This window comes from Microtus ochrogaster, chromosome 4, assembly GCF_000317375.1.
Source record: "Microtus ochrogaster isolate Prairie Vole_2 chromosome 4, MicOch1.0, whole genome shotgun sequence".
Taxonomy (NCBI): Eukaryota; Metazoa; Chordata; class Mammalia; order Rodentia; family Cricetidae; genus Microtus; species Microtus ochrogaster.
In genome coordinates this window covers 36,341,741-36,361,734 of record NC_022011.1, presented here as the reverse complement: position 1 = coordinate 36,361,734, position 19,994 = coordinate 36,341,741, and the positions used below count along the sequence as shown (strand labels likewise).

The window sequence follows — 19,994 nt, the reverse complement described above, 5'->3', positions numbered from 1 at the left end:
AAGCTGAAGGTGCCCGGGCTCCCTTACAGGGGACCCTGAGGCCTGCCCGGTAGGCAGGCACTCACCGCTCTGGGTGGGTAGCCTTAGTGTAGGAGGTTAAAACTGTTCTTGAGCACTGGTCCTAGCATACAGCAGGGCAGGGTTGGGGAGGGGTGCTGGGGGGCTGGGTCGTGCAAAAGAAAGACAGCCCTGCAGAAGGCTGGAACTAGCTCTTGTAGACCAGGCTAGCCTCGAACTTATAGAAATCCACCTGCCTCTGCCTCCCAAATGCTGGGATTAAAAATGTGTGCCACCACTGCCCGGCATCTGACTTGAAATTTTAATAGTCTGAGATGGTGTTATTTGGTACAGTAGACATTAGTCACATGTTGCTATTCAAATTTGATTTAGTATTGGCTCCTGGGTCATACGAAACATGCTTTAACTACTCAACAGCTATAACTATTATTTAAAACTTCTTCTGGGTAGTAGTCTCTTTAAGACATCTGGATTGTAAACATGTTTCTGAATGCTTTTAAAATATATTCTAGTTGAAATAGAATCACATCATACCCCCCTTTCCTCCCTCCAGCCCTTCCCAGGTGCCCTCCCATGATCCCTCAAATTGATAACCCCTTTTCTTTATTATCATTGCATACACCTATGTATATATGCATTATAGGTATGCACAAATACATAATTACAACCTGCCGAGTTTGTTGCTTGTGTATGATGGTTTCAGGCCTGATCATTTTGCATTGGACAGCGCATAAAGAGGGATCATCTGTGAGACGGGCTTATTCCTTTCCCAGCAGTCAATAACTGTCTGTAATTCTTTGTCTAGGGGTGGGACTCTGCAAAAACTTTCACCTTCCACACTTGCATGTTTATCAACACTGCCAGTGTTCTCTTGTCTTGTTTGCACGGACATTTCTAGGAGAGACTGTTTCACACCAGACTTCCTGGTCTTTTGGCTCTTACAACCTTTCCATCCCCTTTTCTGAAATGTTCTCTGAAAAGTCAATGCAGGTGCTATGATGTAGAAATATCTGTTAGGGCTAGGTTCCGCATGCTTTGTTGGCCTGTGTATTCTGTCCACTTGAGGATTTCTAGGACGGCCTGCATTTTCTATAAAGAGAGGCCTATTTGATGAGAAGCGTAGTTATACTTAACTATGAAATTAAGGATAAGACTTAGAGTATAGTTAGGTATTATGCAGGCTTAGCAAGTTGGTGATGGTAGATTCTTTTTTGAGGTCCATGATCTCACTAGCTATGTTTCCAGTACTAGACTTGATTTCCTTCCTGTTGAGTGGGCCTTATGTCAAGTTAGACAGCGGCTGGTTACCAACAACATGGGAATGCCACTATTTCAGCATATGGAGATCTTGCCACGTTGTTCATCATCACAGTTCAACTGGGCCAGACTGTAATTTCTTCCCTTGTTTGGCAGCCTGCAAAGTATCTTTTGGCACTGTAGAAGATAGACTGCAGGAAGGAAGCCGTCAGGTCAGATACAGCTCAAATCATCTGACTGCATGTCCAAAGTATACAGTTTCTTCAGGGTTCTACCCTCAACTCCTAAGAAGCAACCAAGGTTTATAGATAGTCTGTATTATTTTAGGAGCCACTCAAGATACCCCGATCAACCATTCAGTAGACAGTTTCTCACTCCTGGTACTGGTGTCTCTGATAGTTTTGGGGTTTTGTGGGGATCATTGTCATCCAATTGGTGTAACTTCCTTGGTATTAGGTAGATTGGTAGGTAGGTAAGAAGATAGATAGATAGATAGATAGATAGATAGATAGATAGATAGATAGATAGATAGATGGATGGATGATACGTAAATACACAGACATACCAACAGATAGACAGATGTGTGTGTATGTGTGTGTGTGTGTGTGTGTGTGTGTGTGTGTGTGTGTGTGTGTGTAGATAGGCACATGTATCTATGAGATACATAGATAGGTAGATAGATAGACAGTAATATGTATTGTGTATAATTTAAGTAAATATAAGCAATGGGGTTTCTTGAGGCTTTATCCAGCAATCTTGGTGTTATTTGTTCCCCCTCTGTCTTTCTCTTTCTGTATTGACCTCCCAGCCCTCCTCTCTAGTTGAACCCCTCCATGCTTTTTTTTATTTCCCATTTCATATCTCTCATACACTGCTATCTCTTCTCATGTCCCTCCCCCATGCCTATAGTCCCTTTATATTTTGCTACTCTTAGTCATGACTCCATGTCATATGCTCACCATCTGAATATTTGGAGCCAGAAATTACAGGTGAGATCAAACATTATGTTTCTGGGTCTCACATGTCTGAATTTGATTGAGTGAGTCCTAGTAGCAAACCCAACTTTTTTTTTAATTTTAAAACCAGGTTTAGAATTGTACTTTTACCCACTGGTTTTCAAGTATATACAAAGCAGCTTCATATTGCTAAAAGAAAAACTTCTCATAGTTGGAAGAGACCAATACTCCATATGCGGTCTCTCCATGTGCTTTCTGTGTGACCTGTTATTACCCTGGTATTGTAAGGAGGCTTCTGTACATTCCTGAGCTGTTTGCTGTCAGGAATGCTTCTGAATGTGTTTATGTTTGACCTTTAAATGTCTTCTGTGCACAAGGTGCTTTTCTAGTTTCTCCTGGAAGCCTCATAACTACTTTATGAGAAAGGAATTAGCATATGTAAGTTTTAACAGATAAAGAATCTAAGGAGAGAGGCAGAGCAACTGGCTCCAGGCCACATAGAGGTTTGGAGAAGATTGTCTCACTCTCAGCCTTGTGCTCTTAGCATGGCACCAAGTGAGAATTAGCAAAAAGAGAGCTCCAGTTTCTACAGATTGAATTTTGTTACTTTAGTTCTAAATGTTACTGGTGTATATAACTATATCCTGGAATGCACAATTCACAGAATTTGGCCATTATAGCATCGGATGGCTTTATAATTTATTTATCTTAGTAACTATGAATGAAGTATAAATGATAGGTTAACTTGACATCATATGTCTAATCTGTTAAATATAGTTCCTTGGGCACTGTAACAACTCTTGATGTGTATAACAAGTTTTATTTATTGGTACTCTTGGCAGGGAAAAAGACACGCTACCAGGTTCAATGAGAAGTTACGAAGCTATGGAGAAGCAAATCGAAGGTAATATTTATGAATGCTTAAAATTTATTCAGTTTCCCAACTATATTAGCACTTTGATACTTGAAGCTTAATTTTTGCAATTAAAAAATTACACAATGGCAAACGGAATACACTGTTCAGTAGGGAGTTTTCTATTTTAATACAACTCTTATTACAGTTTGGATTTTGGAAATGTAAATGATTAATGCCAAGTTAAAAGATGGCTCATTAAGAGCACTGGCTGCTCTTGCAGAGAAACCAAGTTTGATTGACACCAACATAGCAGCTCACACCTTTCTGTAACTCCAGTTCCAGGGAATTTGCTTGTCTCTTCTGGTGTCTGCACGCATTGTACACATATGATGCAGATACACATTATCAGGCAAAACACTCGAACACATAAAGTAAAAATAAATATTCTTAAAAGATGAATGTTATAATTTTGCTGTTGTTCCCATGGAGTTGTTCCGTCTTCCTCTTGGGCAAATCATTAAAATTAAACATGTAGACTGTCAACCCAATGGATGCATAGGATGGCTATATGAAATGAGTAATGGCAGATATGTATATCTCTTTCAGAATTCATAAAATCTCACTCAGCTTACAAATCTCAAGTTGCTTCTGAAACTGAGCCAGGTAAGTGGCCGTTCATCTGAGCACCATCATGCTGACATCTCCAAAAGACTGCATAGCCTTCCCAGTTATCCTCACCCACTGGGACCAAGCGTTTTTGTGCATGAGCCTGTGGGGGACATTCTCATTCATACTATCATAGTAAGAAACCTCTGTATTCTTGCTGCTTTCAAGATTTCATCAGGTTTTGTTTGTTTGTTTGTTTAAGGAAGGGTCTAATGTATCCCAGGTTGGCCTCAAACAGCAGCTCAGAATCCTTGAAGCTCTTTCTGTTGTCTGTGCAAAAGTGACCAGCGTAGGAGTCTTCATATACTATATATACACAAGCACCTTCACGGGCACCTGTGGAGAATTTTAGCATTAACGACTGTTTAGGATTCTCATGTGTGTGTGTGTGTGTGCTTATGTGTGGAGAATTGTGTTGGAATTTTGATGGGGATTGCATTGAATCTGTAGATTGCTTTTGGTAAGACTGCCATTTTACTACGTTGATCCTACTTATCCAAGAGCATGGAGGATCTTTCCATTCTCTGATATCTTCTTCAATTTCTTTCTTCAAAGTTGTTGATGTACAGACCTTTTACTTCTTTTGTTAGTGTTACCCCAACATATTTTATGTCATTTGTGGCTATTATAAATGGTGACATTTCTCTGATTTCTTTCTCAGCCCTTTCATCATGTATATAGGGGGCTACTGATTTTTTTGAGTTGATCTTATATCCAGCCACATTACTGAAGGTGTTTATCAACTGTAGGAGTTCCCTGGTAGAATTTTGGGAGTCAGTTATGTATACTATCATATTATCTGCAAACAACAAAAATATGACTTCTTCCTTTCCAATTTGTATCTCTTGATCTCCTTTTGTTGCCTTATTGCTCTAGTCAGAACTTCAAGCACTATATTGCACAGATATGGAGAGAGTGAACAGCCTTGTCCTGTTCCTAATTTTAGTGGAATCACTTTGAGTTTCTCTCCATTTAATTTATTGTTGGTTGTCAGATTGCTGTATAATTCTGTTATTATGTTTAGATATGTTCCTTGCATCCCTGATCTCTCCAAGACCTTTATCATGAATAGGTGTTGGATTTTGTTGAATGCTTTTTCAGCATCTAATGAGATGATCATATGGTTTTTTTTCTTTCAGTTTGTTTGTTTATTTATTTATTTATTTTGGTTTTTCAAGACAGGGTTTCTCTGTGGCTTTGGAGCCTGTCCTGGAACTAGCTCTTGTAGACCAGGCTGGTCTCGAACTCACAGAGATCCGCCTGCCTCTGCCTCCCAAGTGCTGGGATTAAAGGCAGCCGCCACCACCGCCTGGCTTTCAGTTTATTTTTATGGCGGATTACATGGTATGAAACCTACTTCATGATGAATGATTTTTTTGATGTGTTCTTGGATTTGATTTGCCAGTATTATGTTGAGTATTTTTGCATCAATGTTCATGAGGGAGATCGAGCTATAATTCTCTTTCTTAGTTGTATCCTTCTGTGGTTTGGGTATCAGGGTAAGTGTATCCTTGTAAAAAGAGCTTGGCAATGTTCCTTCTGTTTCTATTGTGTGGAACAATTGGAAGAGTATAGGTATTAGCACTTCTTTGAGCTAATTCTGGTAGAATTTTAAGCTGAAACCATATGGCCCTGTGCTATTTTTGGTTGGGAGACTTTTGATGACTGCTTCTATTTTCTTAGAGGTTATAGGTCTATTTAAATTATTTATCTGGTCTTGATTTAATTTTGATATGTGGTACATAACTAGAGAAATGATCATTTCTTCTAGATTTTTCAACTTTGTAGAGTACAGGTTTTTGAAGTATGACCTAATGATTCTCTGGATTTCCTCAGTTTCTGTTGTTATGTCCCCCTTTTCATTTATGATTTTTTTAAATTTGGATATTCTATTTCTACCTTTTGGTTAGTTTGGATAAGGGTTTATCTATCTTGTTGATTTTTTCAAAGAACCAGCTCTTTGTTTCATAGATCCTTTGTTTGTTTTCTTTGTTTCCATTTTATTGATTTCAGCCCTCAATTTGATTATTTCCCTTCATCTACTTCTCCTGGATGAGTCTGCTACTGTTTGTTCTAGAGCTTTCAGGTGTGCTGTTAAATCACTAGGGGGATTTTTCTCCATTTTTTTTATGCAGGCACTTAGTGCTATGAACTTTCCCCTTAGCACTGCTTTCATAGTGTCCCATAGGTTTGGATATGTTGTGTATTCATTTGTGTTGAATTCTAGGAAGTCTTTAATTGCTTTCTTATTTCTTCTTTGACTCAGGGGTGATTCAGTTGAGCGTTGTTCAATTTTCATGAGTTTGTAGGCTTCCTGCAATTAGTGTTGTTGTTAAATTCTAACTTCAAGCCATGATGATTCAATAAGACACAGTGGATTCCTCCAATTTTTTGTGTCTGTTGAAGTTTGCTTTGTTATTGAGTATGTGGTCAATTTCAGAGAAGGTTCCATGAGGTGCTGAGAAGGTATATTCTTTTGTGTTTGGTAAAAATGTTCAATAGATGCCTGTTAAGTCTGTTTGAGTCATGACATCTGTTAGTTCTCTTATTTCTGTTAAGTTTCTTTCTGGTAGACCTGTTTACTGTCAAGAGTGGGGTGTTGAAGTCTCTACTCTTCGTGTGTGGAGTTTGCTATATGATTTAAGCTTTAGTAATGTTTCTATTACAAATGTGCGTGCTCTTGTACTTGGGGCATAGATGTTAAGAACTGAGTCTTCATCTTGATGAGTTTTTCCTCGTATGAGTTTAAAGTGTCCCTCTCCATATCTTTTGATTGATTTTAGTTTGAAGTTGATTTTGTTAGATATTAGGATAGGTTTCTTAGGTCCATTTGATTGGAAAAATTTCCACCCCTTTGAGATGTATTTCTTGAATGCAGCAGAAAGATGGATACTGTTTTCATATTAATTCTGTTAGCCTATATCTTTTTATAGGTGGATTGGTCCATTGATATTAAGAGATATTAATGACCAGTGATTGTTTATTCCTGTATTTTTCAGTAGTAGTGTTTGTGTGTTTCCCTTCTCTGAGGTTTGCTGGTGTGAGCTTATCTGTTGCCTGTGTTTTTGAGAGTGCACTATCTTCCTTTAATTGAAGTTTTCCTTCTAGGACTTTCTGTAAGTCTGGATTTGTGGATAGGTATGTTTAAATGTGCTTTTGTCATGGAATATCTTGTTTTCTCCATCTATGCTGATTGAAAGCTATGCTGGGTATAATAATTGGGGCTTGCATCTGTGATCTTGCAGTGTCTGCAGTACATCTGCTCAGAACCTTCTGACTTTCAGCGTTTTCATTCAGAAGCTGGGTATAATTCTGATAGATCTGCCTTTATATGTTACTTGGCCTTTTTCTTTTGCAGCTCTTAATATTCTTTCTTTGTTCTGTATGGTTAGTGGTTTGATTAATATGTGACAAGGGGACTTTTTTTGGTCCAGTTTATTTGGTGTTCTGTAAGCTTCTTTTACCTTCAGAGACATAACCTTCTGCAGGTTGGGAAAGTTTTCTTGTATGATTTTGTTGATATATTTTCAGTGCCTTTGAGCTGGAGTTCTTCTCCTTCTTCTACCCTATTATTCTTAGGTTTGTCTTTTCATATTGTCCCAGATTTCCTGAATGTTTTGTATTAAGAACTTGTTGGATTTCACATTTTCTTTGACAGATGAATCTATTTCCTCTGTCATATCTTTAACTCCCAAGATTCTCTCTTCCATCTCTTATATTCTGTTAGTTATGCTTGCATCTGTAGTTCCTGTTTATTTACCTAGCTTTTCCATTTCTGGAATTCCTTCTGTTTGTGTTTTCTTTATTGCCTCTACTTTAATTTTCAAACCTTGAACTGTTTGAATCATTTGCTTCACCTGTTTGATTGTTTTCTTGGCTTTCTTTAAGAGATTTATTGATTTCTTCCATTTTTTTTGTTTGGCCTTTTCTCCATTTCTTTAAGGAGGTTTTTCATTTCCTCTTTAAGGGTCTCTATCGTCTTCATAAAGTTATATTTAAGGTCATTTTCTTCAGCTTCTTCCGGGTTTGGATGTTCAGGTCTTCCTGTTGTAGGACCACTGGATTCAGGCGTTGCCATATTGCTCTTTAGTTTGTTAAATGTGTTCTTGCATTGGTGCCTGCTCATTTCTTCCTCCAGTTGGTACAAGCAGTGTCTTTGCCTCTTGGTCCAATCCTTGCAGTTGCTGTCTGTGTCTCAGGGATCCTCTCTTGGACTGATGATTGCAGTCTCTGTCTGTGTCTCAGGGATCCTCTCTTGGACTGATGATTGCAGTTGCTGTCTGTGTCTCAGGGATCCTCTCTTGGACTGATGATTGCAGTCTCTGTCTGTGTCTCAGAGAGTCGATTCTCAGGGGATGGGTGGGTTTGTGGGGAGTAGGACTTGTAGATTACAAGATGCAGAAGATGAGGGTGATGGAAGCTTGCCTGCTGACTTAGTCACTGAAGCTGAGGTGGGTGGGGGAGGAGCCTGTTGTTTTGCCCTGGGGCCTACAGCCTATAGACTGGGCTGTCCAGGTGGGAGGCTAGTCTCTCATCTCTTGGTCAGCTCTATGGCTGTCACAATCTGTGTCTCAGTTAGCTGTTGAGGTTGTGGAGATGGGGAAGGGAGCGTGAGACTTAAAGATTACAGATTGGGTGTGGGGTTGTGGAGCAGCCAACCTACAGGAGGCTTGCCTGCTAACCAGCTTGTGTTGGGGGAGGGACTCAGGATTTTTCCCTGGGTTCTAGGACCTAGAGACTGGGTTGTGCAGCTGAAGAACTGGTCACTCACCTCTTGGTCAGATCTGTGCAGTTGTAGTCTACGTCTTAGTGAGGCACTGAGACACAGGGAATGGGTGTAGTTGGTGGCAGAGTGGACCTTGTGGATTACAGGGTCCACCCACTTGGCATATGTTGGAGCAGCCTGCCTTTAAGAGGCTTGCCTGATGGTCAGCTAGTGATAGTGGGGGAAGGGCCCAGGGCCTAGAGACTGATCATCCAACTGAGGGGCTGGTCACTCACCTCTTGGTTCTCTCTGTGCAGTCACCATCTGTGCTCGCTGACTTTTCAAGAGAGTTGCTCTAGTGGTTTGCAAAACACCCTTAATAATTATCTAAAAATGCGAAGATTGTTTTCCAAAGTATTCCAAGTATTTAATCACATTTTTCCTGACAGTAGCCATATAGATTAGGCATAGTTATTAGACAACAGTAGAATATTTCTTGGTTATTATCATGATTAAAGGAGCCCTCACAGATTAAAGCACATTGTAAGTGGAGACTGTTTTTTGTTGCTGTTGTTTGTTTTTTGGCCACCCAGAACCAAATAATCACAAAAAACTATATTAATTATAACACTGTTTGGCCAATGGCTCAGACATATCTCTAAGTAGCTCTTACATCTTAAATTAACCCATTTCTATTAGTCTATGTAGCACCGCGAGGCTGTGGCTTACCAGTAAGGTTCTGGTGTCTTTCTCCTTTGGCAGCTACATGGTATCTCTTTGACTCTGCCTTCTTTCCTCCTCTATCTCTGATTGGATTTCCCACCTTGCTGTATTCTGCCCTGCCAAAGGCCAAAGCAGCTGCTTTATTGACCACTAGTAATGAAATATATTCACAGCATACAGAAGGAAATCCCACAACAACATTGGTGTGACTGGCACAATGCAAGTGCTCCTAGAAGAGTAGCAGAGATTTTCCTATTGTTTGTTTTTGTTTACTGCCCGAATCAGTCACAAGGCACTCTTTGTTTCATTGTTGTAGAACTTGAAGACTTCTTTGTACTTATTAGAGTTTCTGCTTATATTGCCATCTGCTCTTGTATGTTGCCAATTTTTCCCTAGGTAATAAATACTGCTAATTAGTTGTTTGAAATTCTTGCCCTATAACTTAAAAATGTCCACTGTATCTGAATTCTGTGTTCATAATTGCTTATCTTCAGGTTGTGTGTGTGTGTTTTGCCTCTGAGTATGTCCTGTAATATAACTATTTCCCTTTGGAAGCCAGAGATGATGTGTAGGATGAAATAAGGTAAATGCAGCTGGAAGTATCATGTCACCTCCTTATGCTGGTTTAGTTTCCCATCTGTATCACTGAATTGGTTGATCGTATAACTTCAGCCACTACAACACCTTTATGTTTTTTTGTAATAGAAGCTCCTTATTCAGTGACTAAACGGATGAACGTGATGATGAAAATATTTGAAAATCAGACAAATATGTTAGAGAGGTAAGTTTTGAGAATAATTATTTTTTTTCCTTATAAAATTGAGTTCATAGAATAGAAGCATTGGGAGCATAGATAAGAAATAAGGTCTTCATCGAAAGCTGCCTCTTAAATGTATGTATGTATCTATATATGTATATATATGTATACATGCATGTATATAGTTTTAATTATGCATATGCAGAATTTTATATTTTCAAATTACAAACACACAGGTTATAAAAATATGCTATGGAAAAAAACAATATGTTGATTCCTCAAAAAATGAAGAGTGAGTGTAAATGAAACATTACCTAACAATTCCATTCCTGGGAATACATTAAAAAATGCCACTGAGGTCTTGAAGAGACACATATACATGTTTTTGCTTCAGCACTGTTAATAGCATCCAAACAAAAATTTCCAACAATGGGTGACTGGAAAAACAAAATGTGTCACAATGTATCATTGGTCTTTAAAGAAGTATGGACAGGTGTCACATGTGACTAAAACATGGGCACATTATGCTGAATCAAACAAGCCAGCCACAAAGAGACAAAAAGCATATGGTTCCCCTACAGGAGCTACCTAGGGTGGTCACATTTATAGCGTGTGAAATAATGATTATCAAGGAATGAGGAGCAGAGTAAGCAGCAATTACTCTTTAATACATACAGAGCTTCGTGGCTTTTCCCCAACCAGTTTGACCTGTTCATTGGTGTCCTCCTTGTTCACCTCTGGCTGTCCTGTTGGTGAGACTTCACAGGTGTAGCTTCTGATGTTATTGAGAAGTATGATTTCACAGAAAACTCCCTGACCCTCTGGCTCTTACGATCTTTCCACATCTTCTTCCCAAATGGTCTCTGAGTCTTAACTTTTAGAGTGCTTTGTACATGAAGCCTTTGGGACAGGAGCTCCACAACTCTGCATTTTGATTGGATGTGGTTTTCTGTCATAGTCTCTGTTGGTTGCAAAGAGAAATTTCCTCGATGATGGGTGAAGAGTACACTTATCTGTGGTTTAAATACAAATGTTTATACCTTGTTGTTAGGGATAATGCAGGGTTAGTAAGTTAGTGATTGTAAATTCTCTTCCAATAACCGTGATTTCACTAGAACTGAGTATTTTTGTTGTTGTTTTATTTTTCAAGACAGGCTTTTTCTGTGGCTTTGGAGCCTGTCCTGGAACTAGCTCTTGTAGACCAGGTTGGCCTTGAACTCACAGAGATCAGCCTGCCTCTACCTCCCAAGTGCTGGGATTAAAGTCGTGTGCCACCACTGCCTCATTTAGCACTGAGTATTTAGCTAGTTTTCCAGTACCAGGCATGGTTTCTCTCATCCTGAATGGGTCTTAAGTCCAGTTAGAAAACCATTGGTAACCAACTAGATACCTATGTGACCACTTCATCATGCTATGCTGGTCATTAATGTGCTTATTGGACATCATAACTGGGTGGAATTGTTGGTTGCTTCTCACCTTTGTAAGCACACGGTGCCTTTTGTTACCATGAAAGGTAGTCCTCAGGGAGGGGTTATTCAGATCAGTCCCATCTCAGGGGTCTCTGAGCCTTGTTTCTAAAGTACATGGTATCCTCAGCAACGGAAACTTACATTGTCCCTCTGAGAAGTGACAAGGGCAACAAGAGTAGGTTATATGCTTGGGGAGTCCCTTAGTCCTGGCCAACAACTCCAAAATAAGTCTTCTCATGTCTGGTATCGGGGTTAATTGTTAGATGGTCTTTGACTCTTGGAGGAAGTGCCAACTGCCCCATGAGAAAAGTTTATAGAAATGACATATGTATATTTATACACTGTTTTATATGCACTACGGTTTTTAAGGTAAGCAGTTAATAGTGTGTTTCTTTATGGCTCTTTTCAACATCAGCATTGTTATTTTACATAACTACATTTATTCCCTATATTTGCCTGCCTCCCTCTTCCATAAAAGAGCCTGATCTTATTGCTTTTCCCTATCAGATCAACTATATCTGACCATTCATCCTTTACCTTCCTCCCATGTTCTTCTGTATTTACTTCCCTCTTCCTCCCTAAGGAACTCCCTTTTCCCATTTCCACGATCAGATCCCTTGTATCCTATATTCCCCTTTACCCCACCCCACCTTCTCCTGTATATACCATTCATAAGGTGTAGGACACTAAAGTTTTTTATATCTCCTAGCTATTGTGAGTAGAGAAGCAATGAACACGGCTAAGCAAGTATCTGTGAAATATGACATAGCATCCTTTGACCACGGGCCAAGGGGTGGTGTAGCTGGGTCACACTGATTTCCATGGGGGCTGCACTAGTTTGCAGTCGTACTAACAGTGAATAAGGGTTGCCCCATGCCCTTGGCATCCCCTCCAGCATTTGTGGTCTGTTGTTCCATTGATCTTTGTCATTCTGACTCAGGTAAAATAAAATATCAATGTTGTTTATTTGCATTCCCTTAATTGCTAGGGATTATGAGAATTTTTTGATGTGTTCGTAGCCGTTTTAGTAATTATGGCTTTGTTCTTCTTGTAATATGCTGTATTCACTCTTCTCTTCAGCCCAAAATAATGTTTCCTGTCTTTTCCTTAGGATTGTTGGGTTGTTTATAATTATTGTAGGTTGCTTATCTCCTGAAAATTTTTATTTATCCTTTAGTCATATCATATATTTTGGCTGGATGTATTATTTTAGGTTGGCTATCAGAGTCTTTTAGTACATGAAATACATTGCTCCAGGCTGTCCATGTTTTCAAAGTTTCCATTGAGAAATCAATTGTCATTCTGATAGTTTTCCTGATAGATATATGATTTGTGTTTTTCTCTTGTAGCTTTTGTTATGTTATCCTTAGTGGTTTTTTAAAACTAGAGTTTATTTTAATGGTTCAGCAAATATATACACACATATGAACATGTACATACATGTCATATATACATACATGGAGATTAAGACACAAAGGAAACATATCAAAACACTAAAATGTAGGAATTTAAGTGAAGTGTGGAAAAGTTCATTGTAGCTCCTGGCTGCTTTTCTGTAGCCTTGGAGTTTTAAACACAATGACGCAGATTTCAGTAATCACATGATGCTAACCTACACTGTGTATAAGTAGAAACACTAGCAATAAGTATAAATCAGGACGATGGAATTCTGTGAAGAATAAGCTTATGAGAAGACCCTCACAGAAGCTTCTGACACTGTAAGTCTCTCCACTCGAGTATAAATGTTGAGTTTCCCTTCCTAGGTATTACATAGTGCACACATTTCTGTTCTGATTAAATATTTCCAAAGTAGGAAAAGGTAAAAACAGGGGGACAAAGTAAATAAAAAATATTTTTGAGTGTAAATTACTAGCCATGGTTGTGTGTCTGTATGCAGGTGTGTGTACAAATAAACATTTTGCATTGTATGATGTGAGGGGCTTTTGAGAAGAAAATCACACTCCCGGGGTCAGGGTGCAGAAATGGACTGGCTGAGTGAGTCATCTTAGTTTCTGTGAGATAGTTCTTATACAATCACCAATTCTCAACATGGGTTAGTTTGACATTAGGTGATACGTTTTTCTAAACAATTTCCTTGGATTATACAGCATCACAGTAAGTATTTTTAGAATATAATTAGTGTTTTAGCTATGATATACCATGGGGATTTTCTTTTCTGGCCTTGTCTGTTTGGTGTTCTGTGTGCTTCTTATATCTTTATGGGTGAGACATTCTTGAGTTGAGGGGAGTTTTCTGTGACTTTGGTTTCTATGTCATTGATTTGGAATTCTTTCCCCCTCATGTATTATATTTTAGAGGCAGTTTTTTTTTCCCATAGTGTCCAACATTTCCTGTGTGTTCATTTCCTATATTTTATTTTTGTTTAATTTTTCAGGTTCCTCTTTTGTTTGGTCAAGACCCTCTATTTTGTCTTCCACTTGATCTGTTCTACTTGTACAGCTTTCCTCTCTCGGTTCCATAGTTCCAAGGCTGGCCAGATGAGGCCAGAGCCCTGGGATCCACGCGAGTTCCGGTGGGGTGGGGAAGATACTCCTCAGATTGACTCAGAAAGAGGATGTGGGATTTTGGGGTGTGTTGTGGTGACGGCCGCCCAAAGGGTTGTGTGTGTGGATGCATGAAGGGAAGATCCTGGCAGGAGTCCAGATGTTGGCTACAGCATGAGAAGAGGTTGTGAGAGAAGAATCTACTGTGCTTCATAACTAAAGCATTTGTACATATTTATTATAGCATAGTTACTTTTGTTTTTCAGAGCTTTAAATGATCAGAGTATAGCTGAGGCTGTAAGTATAACATTTTTAATTTAATATTGTACTTTGTCCTTGATTTTTGAAGAGACTCCACAAACAACAATTTTCTGTTGTAATTAGAGGTTAGCGCTCACTCAGTTCCCCCAGCTTCTCTGAGCTCCTGAACTAGAAGACATTGCATGCTCTTTTTACTTGTTATTCATCACTGCCACTCAGAAGCATTCCTGAAACACTAACCTGGGGTCTCCTGTTTCTCTAGGCAGATCAGTCACAATGGCAACTTAGAAATTAATGCTAGTGGCTCCTTTTCTTTCTTGCTTCAATAAAGTTAGGATTACATTAATAACTAGGTATTGAAATAAGTCTTACTGAGATGCTTGATTTTAATTAGATCTATTTCATTTATCTTTAGAAATATAAACAGATGGAAACTGATTTTCAGATGTTATTATTGGAGAAAACTCTACTGGAGAGTGAAATACAGAGGATGAGAGAGTCAGAGGTTGGTGCACACAAGTGATAAAAATGCCATGCCCAAGAAGACCTAGTCCCATAGAAATGGGACTCAAAGTGACATTTACTTGTTTTATGACGTGTTTCTAATAGTCATAATTTTTAGAAGCTGATTTAAAAACCCAAATTAATACTCTAAATTTCAGTATTAGCTATCAGATCCATAAGGATGCTACGAAAACAGAAACAGCTCAGTTATTGTGAAAGACATTTTTTTCATTTTAACCATTTTTTTTCTTTTTAAATATTCTTCTCTAATACAATACATCCACACTGCTGCCTTCTTTCCCTCTCCCCCCTCCACTTCCCACCACTGCCTCTTCTCTCCCCAGATCCAGTGCCCCTCCATTTCCCTCTAGAAAACAGCAGGCCTCCCAGGGATATCAACCAAGCATAGCATAACAAGATGCAATAAGACTAGGCACAAATCCTCATCTCAAGGTTGGATGAGGCAGCCTAGTGGGAGGAAAAGGTCCCGAGAACATGCAAACAGAGTCAGAACCCCCCCCCCCACTAGCACCCCAAACTACAAGAGCAACCATAGTATATATTCAGAGGACCTAGTGCAGACTCATGCAGCTCCAAGATTGCTGCTTCAGTCTCTGTGATCACCTACTTCACGATTCTGTGAGCTGTTTTCTCATGGTGTCCTTGACCCCTTAAGCTCCGATAATCCTTCCTATCCCTCTTCTGTGGGTTTCCCTGAGTCTGCCTAATGTTAGGCTGTGGGACTCTGCATCTGCCCCTGTCAGCTACAGGAAGAAGCCTCTCTGATGACAATTGGGCTAGCTAGGCACCTACCTATGTGTAAAGCAGAATATCATTAGGAATCATTTCATTGACTTTTTTTGGTTCTACCCTAGGAATCTGGGCTATCCTGCTTCTAGTTCCTGGCCATCCAGGCAGTGTCTGGCATGGGCTCCCAAATTAAACCAGTCACTGATTGGTCACTCCTGCAAGCTCTGAGCCACCATTGTCCCAGCATATCTTTCAGGCAGGTTGTAGGTCATAAGTTTTGTGACTGCATTGGTGTTCCAGTCTCAACACTGAAAGCCTTGCCTGGTTACAGATGAGTGATCAGGCTCAGTACCCTCCATTACTAGGACCCTTCATTAGGATCACCCTCATTGTTTGCAGGAAACTTCCACTGCCCTTAGTTTCCACATTGTCCCCTAAATATCCTCCTATTCCCGTCTCTCATCATACTCCCTCCTTCAGTCCTTTCTTCTCCCACCTGATCCCTGCTGTTCCAAACCCCACTCACTCCCAGTCTGCTCACAAAAATCTATTCTATTTCCACTTACCAGGGAGATGCATGTATTCCTGCTAGAGCCCTCCTTGTTTCTTGACCTCTCTGAGTCTGTGGATTGTAGCATGATTATCCTTTATTTAACAGTTAATATCCACTTATGAGTGTGTATATCTCATGTTTGTCTTTCTGGGTCTCGGTTTACCTTGTTCCAGATGATTTTCTTTTTAGTTGCATCCATTTGCCTGCAAATTTCATGATGTCGTTTCATTGAATGGCTGAGTAATACTCTGTTGTGTAAATGTACTACATTTTCTTTTTTCCATTCTTTAGTTGAAGTACATCTAGGTTGTTTCCAGATTCTGGTTATGATGAAAAAAGCTATTGTAAGCATAACTGAATGAGTGTCCTTGTGGTAGGATGGAGTATCTTTTGGGTACATACCCAAAAGTGGTATATCTGGATCTTGGGGTACCTAGATTTCCAATTTTCTGAGGAACCACCATATTGACTTCTGTAGTAGCTGGATACCAGCAGTGGAGGAGTGTTCCCCCCTTGATCTACATCTTCTCCAGGATGAGCTCTTGTTGAAATAAGAGCAGCGGGCTGTGCCCCCAGAACCCCGGCCGCCTCCGGCTAGCTTTACCCAAAATAATTACACGGAAACTGTATTCTTTTAATCACTGCCTGGCCCCAATAGTTTCAGCCTCTTATTGGCTAGCTCTTACATATTAATCTAACCCATTTCTATTAATCTGTGTAGTCTACAAGCTGGCTTACCAGGAATGATCTTAACCAGGGGAAACGCAGCCCCGCCGCTCATATTTCAACAAGCTCTCACTTATATTACTGATCTTAGCCATTCTGACAGGTGTAAGATGAAATCTCAAAATAGTTTTGATTTGCATTTCACTGGTGGCTAAGGGTGTTGAACATTTCTTTACGTGGTTCTCGGCCATCTGAGAGTTTCTACTGAGAATTCTGTTTGGTTCTATATCCCATATTTAATTGGATTATTTGGTTTGTCGATGTCTAGTTTCTTTAGTTGTTTATAAAGTCTGGATTATTAGCCCTCTCTCAAATGTGGAGTTGGTGAAATGTTTCCCATTCTGTGGGCTGTCATTTCATCCTATTAGCAGTGTCCATTGCCTTGCAAAAGCTTTTCAGTTTCATGAGTTCCTATTTACTAATTGTTGATCTTAGTGCCTGTACTATAAGTGTTGTTTAGGAAGTTGTCTGCTGTTCCAGTGTGTTCAAGGATATTCCCTACTCTCTTTTCTACCAGGTTCAGTGTATCTGGTTGTATGTTGAGGTCTTTGATCTACTTGGACTTGAGTGTTGTGCAGCGTATTAAATATGATTCTATTTGCATTCTTCTATACACAGACATCCAGTTAGATCAGTACTGTTTGTTGAAGATTATTTTTTCTTTTATGCATTTCTGGCTTCTTTATCAAAAATCAAGTGTCCACAGGTGTGTGGGTTTAGTCTGGGAATTCAATCCAATTCCATTAATCAATGTGTCTGTTTTTATGCCAATATCATACAGTTTTTATTACTATAGCTCTGTAGTACAGCTTTCAATCAGGGATGATGATACCTGATAGTTTTAGCTATCTTGGGTTTTTTGTTTTTCCATATGAAGTCAAGTATTGTTCTTTCTAGGTCTGTAAAGAATTGTGTTGGAATTTTGTTGTATCTGTAGACCGCTTTTGGTAGGATGGCCACTTTTACTATGTTAATTCTACCAATCCGTGAATGTGGGAGTTCTTTCTTTCTGATATCCTCTTCAATTTCATGAAGGACATTTCTATGGAAAATATTTAACTTCATAAATTTGTTAGTGATTGAGAGTCAGAATTTTTTGAGGCAAGGTTTCTCTGTGTAACCCTAGCTGGACTCGAACTCAGAGACCTGCCTGCCTCTGATATTGAATAATGAAATTAAAGGTGTATACCACTACTTCCTGGCTGTAACTTTTTATTTATGGGGAATTATTTCACCTATGTTTATCTTATGATAAGTTTACCATGATAGTATATTTGTATACATTGGAATTTTTAATATAACCATATGCTGCTTTCATTTGTCTTTATTATATATAATTTTAATACTTGATAAAAATTCTTTCTCTACACCCATATATAAAGTAGTCTGGTTCTTCAGAGTAGTTCAAGAATATTTTGCCCAGGCATGCTGATGTTTACTTGCAATTTTATCATTTGAAAGCTGAGGCGGGAGGATCATGGGCCCATGTCCAGTCTAGAAAACTTAGATCCTGTCTCGGAAATGCTTTAACACATGTTCAGCTATGATATACTGATGGTTTTAAGACACAAATTTGTACCAAGTATGTTGCACAATTTAGTATAATTTGAATTTCACTTCTGCATGTGTGTCATTTCATCAGACTAAACACCAGTTGAAGGCAGCTTTGCCAGCTCAATGATTCTAAAGATACAAAGTCTCACATAAACTATGCCTGGTTTTTCATGTTTCTTTGCAGTTTCAGATAACCCTGTTTCCCTTCAGGTTCAACTTCTAAACATTCAGGACATGGGACTGTGTCTTCTCAATAAACTTGTGTATTCTGAGTCATTTACCTTAGTTTTTAAATGTATCACAAATGGTCTTTTTGTATTATGTCCTCCTAACATTTCTCCATGTCCTGTTGGCTCTACTGCAAGTATGGCAGATGAGGTGACTTTCAGGAGCCATAGGCCACACCATAGCAGAACTGGAAAATTCAAATGTATGGATCCAAAGGATACTGGTATCGGTAGTGAGCTTACTGCGCAGGCATGATGAGGTGAATGTGGATCCCCAGCACCCACATCAAAGACTTGGTGCAGTGGTGTGTATCTGTAGCCCCAGCACTGGGGCATAGAAATGGCCAGATTCCAGGAGCTTACTGTCCAGCCAGTCGAGCTGAAATGGTGAACTCCATGTTCAATGAGAGACTGCATCTCAAAAGCGAAGCTAGAGAGCAGTAGAGGACTCTTGACCTGCACACGTGTGGGCATGCGCAAGTAGCCCCGCCTTATCTCTTCTGTTAAGTACAAATACGAACAGTAGGTATATCATTAACTTTGCTCTGTTTCTGTTCAGATGGTTTCACTCAGGGTGAAGGGGAAAGCTCAGCAGCATATACTCCCATGCACTATTTTAATTTTGACTTGTTCAAAACTGTGCAGAAAGCAAAGCCATCAGGTAAAGAAGATCGAACCAAGAGATCCACAAGGCCAGAAAAGAAAAAAGAGAAAGATTCAGAAAGGTGAGGCGTGGAGATGTGTGATCGGTTCCTTTCTTGGAACTTGTTCTCTTCCGCGGCAGGTTTTAATTATGTTCAGTTTCATAAAAAAAAAGAAAATTACCTATTTTTATGAGTGGATTATTGTAACATGGTTCTTCTAAGTGAATGTAAGTATTATAAATTGGTGATTGTAATTTAAATTTTCTTGGTATACCTTATTTGCAATAAAGTTTTTTAATGAATTCAGTGTTTGCAGAGAGTGTTAGTTTCTGGAAAGAAACTTATTAGACACAAAATTTGTCCTTTGAAGAATCGTGGTCAGGGAAGATAAATGTTTAGTGCACTTTCAAAACCTTAGCCACATCATGTTCTGATCGTACCATTGAAAAGCTGGCTTAGGAAAGTTATTACTTTATTTACTACTTGAGTCTCATGGATTTAATGATTAGTTTAATGTGTGAGGGGTTGAGGAGATGGCTCAGCAGGTAAGAGCACTTGCTACATAGGCCCGACAACCTGAGTTTGATTCCTGGGGCCCACATAAAAAGCTGCATGGCTCATGTCTATAATCCCAGCACTCTCATGGGGGAGATGGGAGACAGGAGCAGGTCGTATATGCGGTGCAAAGGAAGAAACAAGAGACCCTGACCCAAACACAAAGTAAAAGTGAAGAACTGACTCTTTAGAAATAAAAGAAACTCTTATTTTCTTTAAAAAAAATGTTGATCCCCAAGCATACACTGTGATATGAACATGAGCATTCTCTCTCTCTCTCTCTCTCTCTCTCTCTCTCTCTCTCTCTCT

General features: G+C 39.3%; 1 protein-coding gene across 1 annotated transcript in view; it reads left to right on the top strand.

Moving 5' to 3' along the window:
- Positions 1 to 19,994, top strand: part of Ccdc7 (coiled-coil domain containing 7) — a 210,830-nt gene that overhangs the window by 50,830 nt on the left and 140,006 nt on the right. Inside the window, exons 11-16 of the mRNA XM_026778625.1 lie at positions 3,074 to 3,135; positions 3,694 to 3,750; positions 9,887 to 9,962; positions 14,178 to 14,208; positions 14,588 to 14,677; positions 19,132 to 19,211. Coding sequence (XP_026634426.1) covers positions 3,074 to 3,135; positions 3,694 to 3,750; positions 9,887 to 9,962; positions 14,178 to 14,208; positions 14,588 to 14,677; positions 19,132 to 19,211 — 396 coding nt within the window. The remainder of the gene's footprint in view (positions 1 to 3,073; positions 3,136 to 3,693; positions 3,751 to 9,886; positions 9,963 to 14,177; positions 14,209 to 14,587; positions 14,678 to 19,131; positions 19,212 to 19,994) is intronic.